Genomic DNA, 10,906 nt, shown 5'->3' on the forward strand with positions numbered 1-10,906 from the left:
CATTTTTTGGAAACGTCTGGTGACTCCTATATAAGTTTGTCGTTGCGCTATAAACCATATGAATTGGATTACGCAGGAAGATAACGCAGATGGACGATCGTCATTTCGGGGGTCATTAGGGTCGATTGGAGTTTGGTCCGTGACGCGTGCAGCGGCGCTTTCACCTGTTCCTCTCATTGTCCGCGCGGCGTGCAGCGCTTTGATGCCCTAACCTTCACTCTGCGCTCCGCCCCTTATTCCGTCGTCCCCTCCGGACAGCTGTGAAAAGGTTGCCCGGCGGTCACAGTGGCACGGTCACCCCCGCCTCATTCATCCCCACTCTGCCCGAGTCCACGCACTCGTCCACGCCGGGGGAACCGGGGGGACACCGCCGCCGATGCCAACGGGAGTGTCTGACTTTGACTCTTTGACCCTGCACACCATCCAGTGGATTCGAGGAACAGAGGGGAACACTCTGTCGGACTGGCTCTCACCAAGCGACGAGACTGACTCCGGGCCAAGTTCCATAGTGGAGGGGGGAAGCAATGTGGTCCCTTCTCTCCACGCTGGCTGTCTTGTAAGTCAAGTTTTAGAAGTTCATCTGATATTAGTCTTGGCATGAAACACAGTTATCTTTATACATATAATTTCCTCTGTTGTTCAAACTGTGTTCAAGGCAAGCATTCCTTAGCTACAGATGTGGATGATGGAGGGGAAGGTTGCAGTGCCTACGCATTACATCACTCCTCCTCAGTCCCCCATTAGAGAGCATGCCATGGAAGGTCCTGTTTTGACTGGCTGACAGTTCGGGGTCACTGGGTCAGAGTGAAGGCCATGTTACTCATAAAAACCTGCCATAAACATCTCCATCACCATCTGCACTTACTTCAGTGATTGCCAAGCTGGGCCATATCCCCATAGCCAAGAAAACACATTTTTTTCCTACTGAAAATATTTCAGAAGTTGGGTCAAATAACACTTGCTTTATCTAGTGGGATAGGAAAATGATAAAGTGCCAAGACCAAATCTAAGGGAGGATACTGTACAGACTCGGGGTGCTTGAGTTTGCCCATTTGAGGTGTGTCTTGTTGAAAGCCAAAGGATTTATTTTTCTTTCTTTGTGTCGGCTGTACGTCTCCCAGATGGCAGTCATCTCCAGATACTTTTCATTCCTCACACAACCTGGACAGGGTGTGTGCAGTTGGTCTCTGCCTGCTTCTCTCTCTCTCTCTCTCTCTCTCTCTCTCTCTCTCTCTCTCTCTCTCTCTCTCTCTCTCTCTCTCTCTCTCTCTCTCTCTCTCTCTCTCTTTCTCTCTCTCACACACACACTTCCCTGCCTTTCGTGTGTCTCTCTCTATACTTACTTACCTTTCTAACTACTCACATCTGTCTTTTTGCTGTACTTGTACCTTTTCTCAGATACTTGCTCCGATAAAAGTATGAATTAATAACCGTTGAATGGCCGCACCCCTGGCAGTATCTAAGGAGGAGAGTCTGACTGTTTAGTCTACAGGTCTTAGTTTAGGTCTTCTCGAGCCAACCATCCCTCTGTTCATTTCCCTCTTGCCTATCAGTGTTACCACTCCGTCAAGCCTGCAGCCACCCTCACAAACATGCTGTTTTACAAACCCCAGCGCGAGTCTTGAGCCAATGAATGCTGCCAAGGGCCATTTATTTGCTCAGTACAGGAACCTGTTCCTGCTCTCCAACCATAGCTCCACCACAGGACATAGCACTGTTCTCCTAAAGCCACAGCTCCCATGCTGAGGCTGCTGTAACCATGCTCCACTGTTCCTATGACTACATTAGTGCTGATCCCACTAACGCCACACTTACACGCCCACTAGCCTAAACCACTACTCTTCGCCGAGACACACTGCCGAACTTCTGAGGCTCCTATGCCGCGCTGAGGCCCGTTGCTTCAGTATTGGCCTACCACTCTAACCACCACTACACAGTGCTGAAACCACGGCCCACCAGGCCAACCACCCTCGCTCCATGTTGGAGGCCGCAGCGCTCGGCGCTGGGGCCTGCTAGCCTAACCGTGGCCTCCACATGCTAGACCTGCAGGGACGCAGGTTTATGATGTCAGACTCGTGCTTGTTTTGGCAGCCGGCCAAGGCGCACCGGGCTTCCCCTCCTTCTCCAAACCTCCCTCTGTCTTTGCTCTCTCCCTCCGACTTGCTCGCAACTTGACTCAGTGCTCTCTTATTCTCTCATTTTCTCATCCCTCCCCCCATCCGCTGATCCCATCTATCTCTCTCTCTCTCTCTCTCTCTCTCTCTCTCTCCTCTCTCTCATCTCTCTCTCTCTCTCTCTCTCTCCTCTCTCTCTCTCTTCTCTCTCTCTCTCTCTCTCTCTTCCCTTTTCTCTGTGGCTGGCATACGCCGGAGCGTCTGTGGTTTGGAGAGAGAGGGAGAATCCAGAGCCGAGGCACTTTTCTCTCTGTGTCCTCGGCAGCATTGAAGCTGTGGTGTTTTAACAGCTGAGACTCCTCACAATGCACAGACACTCGGGGCCCTTTTCAGCTGCGCAGGCAGAACGCATGGGCCAGCACACTGCTGCGTTGCCCTGGGTGTCTGCATCCATTAGCTACAACACTAGAGGCTGATACACCAGCTAGGGCAAAAGGCCCCAGGGAGGCAGAGAGGAAGACAGAAGAAGGAGGAGTACAAAGAGAGAGAGAAGACAGACAGACGTGAACATGTTGTTGGAGAAGAAGCCTCTGTGTGTGTCCGATATGTGTGATTCAAGAGGGAGTGACATGTGTTAGGATGTGCATGAGCGGAACTCACCCCCTTCCTCCTCCTTTTCCCATTATTTATCTTTTTGTCTACTTCTCACGCCAGACTACACTCTCTGGCTAGAATTCTGTCTCTCATTTTCGTCGCTCCCTTCCCCTTTTGATTCATCTGTACCTCCTTTATGCACCCCCCCATCCCTCTTTCCTATTGGGTTATCCTTCAACCTCTTTCGCCCATCTTCCCAGCCTTTCTTTATGACAACAGAGTACCTCTCCATTCTCTTTCTCTGCACATCTCGTGCCCTCTTTTGCTCTCTCACATCCTCCACATACCCCATTCTCTCTCTCTCTTTCCCTCTCTCTCTCTGTGTCTCTCTATTCATCGTTCACCTCATTCACGCTCTAATGTAATTATCTCCCTATGTGTACCCCTCTTTCTGCTTCTCTTCTTTGCATTCTCTCTCTCTCTCTCTCACTCTTTCAGCACTGCATATGTCTTTGCTTTGGCCCAGCTGTCAGCTGCCTGCTCCTGCTGTACACACACACACACACACACACACACACACACACACACACACACACACACACACACACACACACACACACACACACACACGCACACGCACACGCACACACACATCTGTACATCTGTGTGTGTATGTGTCTATGTCTGTGACAGTCTGGAGGAGTCAAACTGCTAACCCCAAACATAAAGGCAGATGGGAGGCGAGGGACTGATAGCAGAAAGGTAGAGTGGAGCGAGAGAGAGAGATAAGAGGTGGGATAGGGAGGACAGCAAGTGCGAGACAGAGATAGCGAAAGCAACAGAGAGATAGAGAGAGGGGTGGGCATGCAGAGAGATACCAAAAGATGAGGTGAGGAAAGATGAGATTCTATCGTTGCTCTTCAGCCCACACACTTTGTTATGAGCTTCATCAATTATTGCGTCACAAATTCAACGCAGCTCAAGGCCTATCAGTAGAGATTGCATGCCACAAGCACTCCCTAGCTAAGACTGTAAATAATATTCAATAGTTCCAAGGCCAAGGTCTAAACTGCAAAATGAATGAGAAATTTTCTTTTTTTACTGTAACTGCTGTTTGCCATCAGAAAGCCCTGCTATTAAAAGGGATGAGTTTGGTTGCCAACATTTTCTCAAACACAAGAAGCAAAACATAAAGCACACATGGTGCAAGTGCCCTTTAAATCGTCTCTCCACAGTTTTCAGACACCACATTTTCTCCCATTAAAAGCATCGCGATCAAATCCAAGCCAACACTGCAGTCCAAAGCCACAACACAGGAGTGTGCACCTGCAGTCCAGCCCAGCTGTCTACATACTCAGAGCAGCCAAATGAGCCAGCCTTATTCTTAGAAGTCCGTACTAACACATGTTCTAGACGCCTTGGCGCATTCGTCAGCTAGCCATGGTCCGCGCGGGTCATTTGGAGGCCAGATTTTGGCGTGTTAAAAGTCATGGCATGGTCAGCGGGTGTGAGTTGGGAAAGAAGGCTGGTTGCGTTACTGTAAATACTACAGGGTGTTGTCTGACGGCCTATGCCTGGACATCTGCCTGTCTGTCTTTCTGTCATATCACCATGCCAGCTGCAAACCTTGTGGCGTGCCTAATAACCTGATGAGGAAACGAGATGTTGAGCAACTATAGGGCGAGAAGCAGGGAGCATGAAAATCTCAGTGTCACACATGAAATGCACAGTAGTTTTTCTCTATCTTGGCTACACTTTATCAGTTTCTCTTTCTACAATTTTGTCTTTCCCCAGATGTATCCAGATGTTGCTGGTGATGTGCAATCCATTGCAGGTGAGCAGTGTGCATGGGTTGCAGCGAGAGAAAGTGAAGTGTCAGATAAAAGTTACAGTATTTGCAGTAGCAGTCACACTGACTCTAATTAATGTATATATTTGTCACCATGTGTCTGTCTTCATATTTATACGTTTTTATCTGCCTGTGTGTTTGTGTGTATGTTTGTGCGTGCTGGCCTCTATATGCGTGGGACTAATCCTGTATGTATGTGTGTGTGTGTGTGTGTGTGCGTATGCGTGTGCGTGCGTGCGTGCGTGTGTGCGTGTGTGTGTGTGCCTTTCCAGCAGGTGTTTGGTGTGGATGGGGTGAACTTCAGTGTGCATGTGGAGAACCAGACGCAAATTCGGGACACCATGAGCCGTCGGCACCATCGGGTCTACCAGCTCTACAGCCGCACCAGTGGCAAACACGTCCAAGTGCTTGGTCGTCGGATCAGCGCCCGCGGAGAGGACGGAGATAAATATGGTAAGACACACACACACGCATGCACACGTGCGTGCACGCACACACACACACACAGACACACACACGCACACGCACACGCACACACACACACACACACACACACACACAGTAAACATTACACACCCAACTGCTGCAACCACAGAAATGAATGTATACCGAGTGCATGCATGAATGGATACAGAATGCAAGTGCATGCATGCATAGACACCCAGAGCCCACACGCACACATGCACGAACACACGCACACGTATGCACACACGTACCGCACAAACACGCACACTTGCACACTTGCACACACACACACACACACACACACACACACACACACACACACACACACACACACACACACACACACACACACACACACACACACACACACACACACACACACACACACACACACACACACACACACACACACACACACACACACACACACACACACACACCTCCCCAGGCTTTGGCACAGGGGCAGTGAAGCTTGTCTTGGGAGTACAAAGACCTCATCGACTGGCTGCTGACTCAATGATTCACAAGAGAGCAAAAGAGGGAGAGAGAGAAAAGAGAGAGAGAGGGAGAGGGAGAGGAGAGAGAGAGAGAGTAAGTGCGAGGGTGCAAGAAAAAACAAGGAAAAAAAGGATGATTACTCATCCTCCCTGTTGTCTCCTCTGGATTTAAAACAGCAGGCTTCCTCTAGCCCTCCCTCCGTCCCTCCCCCACGGCCCTCCCTGCCTCTCCTCTCTGCGTCTGCAACGCCTGATGCCTAACCTATTCCTAAACCACAGAGGATCAATGGGCAGAAGAAACCCAAGCCATAACGCCAAGCGTCCATATTTCTCTCATGTGACTGAAAGGGGGCTCATGTTTGTTCACCCTCTCCTAACCCATTCACAAAAGCGAAAGCGACCAATTTAAGCCAGTGCCACAGCAGAGGGCGAGATTGCGGTGTTTTTTACAAAATGCTCCTCAAGAGACGAACAGCCCTCTACACACACCGTCTGGCCTTGTACATGAAACACTGTATGGGGGCCAGGGGAGGTTTATGTGTGTGTGTGTGTGTGTGTGTGTGTGTGTGTGTGTGTGTGTGTGTGTGTGTGTGTGTGTGTGTGTGTGTGTGTGTGTGTGTGTGTGTGTGTGTGTGTGTGTGTGTGTGTGTGTGTGTGTGTGTGTGTGTGTGTGTGTGTGTGTGTGTGTGTGTGTGTGTGTGTGTGTGTTCGGGGGGCGGGGTACAGCAAGAAGAGAACCAACAGAGGAAGAAAGGCGAGCGTGCATGAAGGTGTAAGCATGAATCAAAGGGGCAGAAACGAGAGGAGGCAAAAGAGTTGGGGGAAGAGAGCGGATGAGGGGGAGAGGGAGGGAGGTATTGATTTCTCTTGACCCCTTTGTTGACTGAGGTCATGTAGGACCATTTTAGGGATTTATTTTTAAACAGGCACAAGCAACCTTCTAAAGATGTGTAGCTTGTGGAGCGGTACTGCCTGGAAGAGTGAGCACAAGTCTGTGCATGGTCACACGCATACATGCATACTTGCACATTAACAGCCTTGCAGACAGATTGTTCTATGCTTCATCTTTAGCTTACCGCGCGCTACTTCTATTCTTGGCCGTTATCTTTTTTACGAGGCCCGTTTGTGGTCAGCAGTACTCATAACCGTGTGCGTGTGTGTGTGACCAGGCTTATCTGACAACCATCTGTCCAGCCAGACATTTACATCTGGCTGTGATTTATCAGCACATTTAATAGCTACTATGATTTCTAATGCTGTTATTTAATCCTGCCTGCCTGTCTGACAGTCTTTTGGTCTCGTTAAAGACTCAAATCTGATTCCACTGTGGTTAGTGGTCTGTGAAACTGACATCTGTCTGTCCAGTGGATTTGTCTTTAGTTGGTTTTGTGTGATGCATAGTATTTGCTGTGAGTCTGTCAGAGGGATGGTCTACTTGCAGCGTTTTCCTTTTGCAAAAGTTGTCATCCCAGGAAAGACATGAATGTTTGCGTGTCTCATGAAAGCTTTCCAAAGGCCTGAATAACAATTATTCTTTACAGAGATCTGGGAAAAGATAACTGGGAAATAGCTATTAGAGCCTGTTTCTGTCTACACTATATGTGGCTCTAATGTCTGTCTATCCCTCTGTCTGTCCCTTCACAAGCCCAGCTCGTAGTGGAGGCCGATACCTTTGGTAGCCAGGTGAGAATCCGTGGCAAAGAAACCAACTTCTACCTGTGCATGAACCGCCGTGGCAAGCTGGTGGGAAAGGTGAGAACTCTCTTTATTTACAACATAATTTAAAGGTTCAATCAAAAGATCCTTTTCTTGTTCTCATAGTTTCCTGACCAGCCTCTACCTATTTCCTCTTTCTGTGTGTGTGTGTGTGTGTGTGTGTGTGTGTGTGTGTGTGTGTGTGTGTGTGTGTGTGTGTGTGTGTGTGTGTGTGTGTGTGCGTGTGCGTGTGCGTGTGCGTGTACGCATGTGCCTGTGGACTATCTGCTCTCTCAGAAGGCCAGTAATCGCAGCGCTGACTGCGTCTTCGTGGAGAAGGTTTTGGAAAACCACTACACGGCTCTGATGTCAGCACGTTATGCCGGCTGGTATGTAGGCTTCACTAAACGGGGGCGCCCTCGCCGCGGCCCACACACACTGCCCAACCAGCAGGACGTTCATTTCATGAAACGCTTTCCGCCCGGGGAGCAGCCTGACTTAACCACCCCCTTCCGCTTCACCACAGTCAGCAAGCGGAGCAAGAGGGTGCGCGCCGCCGCCGCCACAGGGCCTCGCTAGTAGCGGCTAGTGCTAACACCCACTGCCCTGTTGTCTAAAAGACTTGACCTGAACCTGCTAACAGCTAACCCACTCCTCTCTAACGTCACACTACACTGAACGCCTCCCTTTGCTGGGATAACAAACATTGACCATCTTCCTTAAACCTGATGAATGATTTACGGGGGTTAACCTAGACACCTTCTAATTTGTCACGATTCCAGGTTCTACTTTGCTCACAGGACAATACTAACTTCTATATGACTTAATCCATCACTAGTAGCTCCAAGGGCCTGGTCAGCCTTCCTACACTGCCCAAAGATTTTGACTGGGCCCTTGAAGGGTGGACAAAGTGAGTCCAAGGCTCATGACTATATTATGAAAGCCTCAATCTCAAAACTACACAATCCACAATGCCTGCATGTATCCTATTTTGGACCAGCTATTTGACAGTGTCTAAAACTGGATTACCACAACAAGAACCATACAGAGAGAGAGAGAGAGAGAGTGGGGAAAGTCTGAGCAAACATGGGAGTGGGTGCTTAGCCAATGGATAAAGGGAAAGATGCAAGGAAAACTGAGAGGATGCAGGAAGTACAGTAGGTGGAGCAGACAAAGGCATGGAATTAACTGGACCGATCAAACGGAACATTTATGGACTGTTGACATGTGACGCACTTCTCATCTTTGTCTCATTGCTTGACTGGTGGGAACCTATGAGACATGGGATGAATGACTGAAAATAAAAGACAAATCGAGGGAATGTGTGTATGAAAGAGGTAGTTTATGAATAAATGGATTTGAATGCATTTGAGTGGGATGTGTGTGTGTGTGTGTGTGTTTGTGTGTGTGTGTGTGTGTGTGTGTGTGTGTGTGTGTGGTGGCACCAAAGACCATAAGTGAAGCTCGATGACGAGGGACTCTGGAGAGGGACTACACACGCCTTGTTCGAACCCATGACAACTCACTAAAGGGACTGAAGCTTTAAAAAACTGGAATGTATAAAACAAAGCTGCACCAAACCCCGACCTACTAGGCAGATGCACCAAACCAAACCAAACCAAGGACCAACCAAAGACAACTGGAAAACTGCAACATGACCCCGCCCCCCCCCCCCCCCCCAAGGACACAAGGCCCTTTGCTTATAGGTTCAGAGGGTAGTGAGCAGGGGACACGGGGGGGTTGCCTTTCTTCCGATTAACGTTGCTATGGAAACGACCCAGGGGATGATGCTCCTGTGCGACACCGTGGATACAGAATGCTGCTACCAGAACATTCAGTGGAACACACCAAAGTCTCATACACACACGGAAGAACAAATAAATATTAAAGGGAACAGTTTATTAAAAGTTATATATGTACATGTGTATATGTATATGTATATATATATGTATATATATATATATATATGTGTATATATATATATATATGTATATATATATATATATATATATATATATATATATATATATATATATATATATATATATAAAATGAAGACAAAACACTAAATAAGCAATCTTACTATGATGGTTACTATAATTATTATGATAAAATTATTTCATTTATTTATTTCAGCTCTGTGTGCAGCAGTGTTTCTCAACTCAGTAAACCTTACAGAAACATGTCCTGTGTGTCATACAGCCTCTCTATACAGCTCCTCCACGTTTCTCTTTCTTGAAAAAGGATAGGGATAGGACAGGGAGTTATAAAATTCTACATGGACATTTATTAGAGGCCAGTCACAGACTTGTGATGTTGAGAACTCCTCCTTCTCTTTTCCTCCTGGTGTATTGTGTTCATGGTATTCTATACAGTCCAGTATGACCAACAGCACTAAGCATTTTAGATTTCAAGGGTGTATATTTGCATTCACAGATGCCTTTACTGAAATTAGAAAACGATGGCAATTGTTGGCTTTGGCTTACTTGACCCCTGCTGTCCCTATGCTAGGGCGAACATTTGGCGAAATTTGGTGTTGAGGAAAATATTACAGGATCTAGTATAGAGCCCTGGGCCTGGGGTAGGCCTACTCTGGTCAACTTAGTATATAGGGTTTAATTAAGCTAATTTAAAGGCAAACTTAATAGAAATTCCTACACAGTTTCATATCGCTCCTCGTCATGTTCTGCTGTCACTGTGACAGCTGAACACTATGTAAAATGAGTCACACCAGATGATACATGTTACAATGTACAAGGTCTCTCAGCATCCATTTAATCCTACAATACTATAGGATTGATCCTATTTGATCAAGGGTGATGACAGGTGGCCAATCTGATTTGACAATTTTTATGGTGCGATTTCAATAGGCAGGTTGACAAAAATCACACCTGGTTGTATAGGAATCAAAATGCACAAAATATTAACTAATCCTTCACCCTGTACTGCTTTGGAAGTGCTGGCACCTCATTGGGTATAGCTGTGGAATAATCAACAGTGCAGTTGTTAAATGATTCTATGAGGACAATATAATGTATTATAGGATTTTGAATTATAGGACAGAACAGCTGAGGGAACTGTGCATTCCATGATGCAGCTTCTAAAGTCCAACTCCTTCTCCTCCTCCCCATCTCCCCCTTTTCTCTCTCTCCTCTTTTTCCTCTCTTACACCCCTCACCCCATCCTAGCTGGAGGTCATTGAAAAGATGTCACTGCCAAATGGCTCAATCATGTCGGCAGACACAAACAGCTGACTCAGGGTGGGGGGGGGTCTATACCGGAGGATTCCAATTCCACGGCAGGAATCTGAACTTGAAGGCTGGGGGGTGGGGGGAGCTGGATAAGAGGAGGAGGAGGAGGGAGTGTGGTGGTGGTGGTGGTGGTGGTGGGGGGTATAGGGAGTAAGGGAGGGGAGAGATCGGTTCTGGAACGTCGCTGCAGTTCCACTCGGGAATGATGGAAATATTCTGTGGAGCCAAACCCAGAGTGGAAGGTGTACGGTAATCATGTCGAGGAAGGAATGCCAAATATGTGCGTGAGAACGAAGCGGTGACCTGAGAGCTGCAGGAATTATGGGCCAAAATCCCACAGACCCAGAGGAAGCACACACACCCATATTCAACACACACACACACACACACACACACACATATACTAAAGCCTAATTTATACGTTGTCGTACAACGGTGTCG

General features: G+C 47.7%; 1 protein-coding gene across 2 annotated transcripts in view; it reads left to right on the top strand.

Moving 5' to 3' along the window:
- The window catches only part of LOC308075787 (fibroblast growth factor 18-like), a 10,205-nt gene extending 1,078 nt beyond the window's left edge, over positions 1–9,127 (top strand). The window contains exons 1-5 of one of the 2 annotated variants that reach the window (XM_080415744.1): positions 1–556; positions 4,503–4,542; positions 4,830–5,010; positions 7,165–7,271; positions 7,512–9,127. The exon at positions 1–556 is cut by the window's left edge and continues 1,078 nt beyond it. In XM_080415744.1, coding sequence (XP_080271870.1) covers positions 525–556; positions 4,503–4,542; positions 4,830–5,010; positions 7,165–7,271; positions 7,512–7,793 — 642 coding nt within the window. In that variant the 5' untranslated portion in view covers positions 1–524 and the 3' untranslated portion in view covers positions 7,794–9,127. The remainder of the gene's footprint in view (positions 557–4,502; positions 4,543–4,829; positions 5,011–7,164; positions 7,272–7,511) is intronic. The other variant, XM_080415745.1, reaches the window with a different exon arrangement.
- The last annotated feature ends 1,779 nt before the right edge of the window (positions 9,128–10,906 follow it).

The sequence above is a fragment of the Gymnoscopelus braueri genome, assembly GCF_963280865.1.
Source record: "Gymnoscopelus braueri genome assembly, chromosome: 20".
NCBI classification, from domain to species: Eukaryota; Metazoa; Chordata; class Actinopteri; order Myctophiformes; family Myctophidae; genus Gymnoscopelus; species Gymnoscopelus braueri.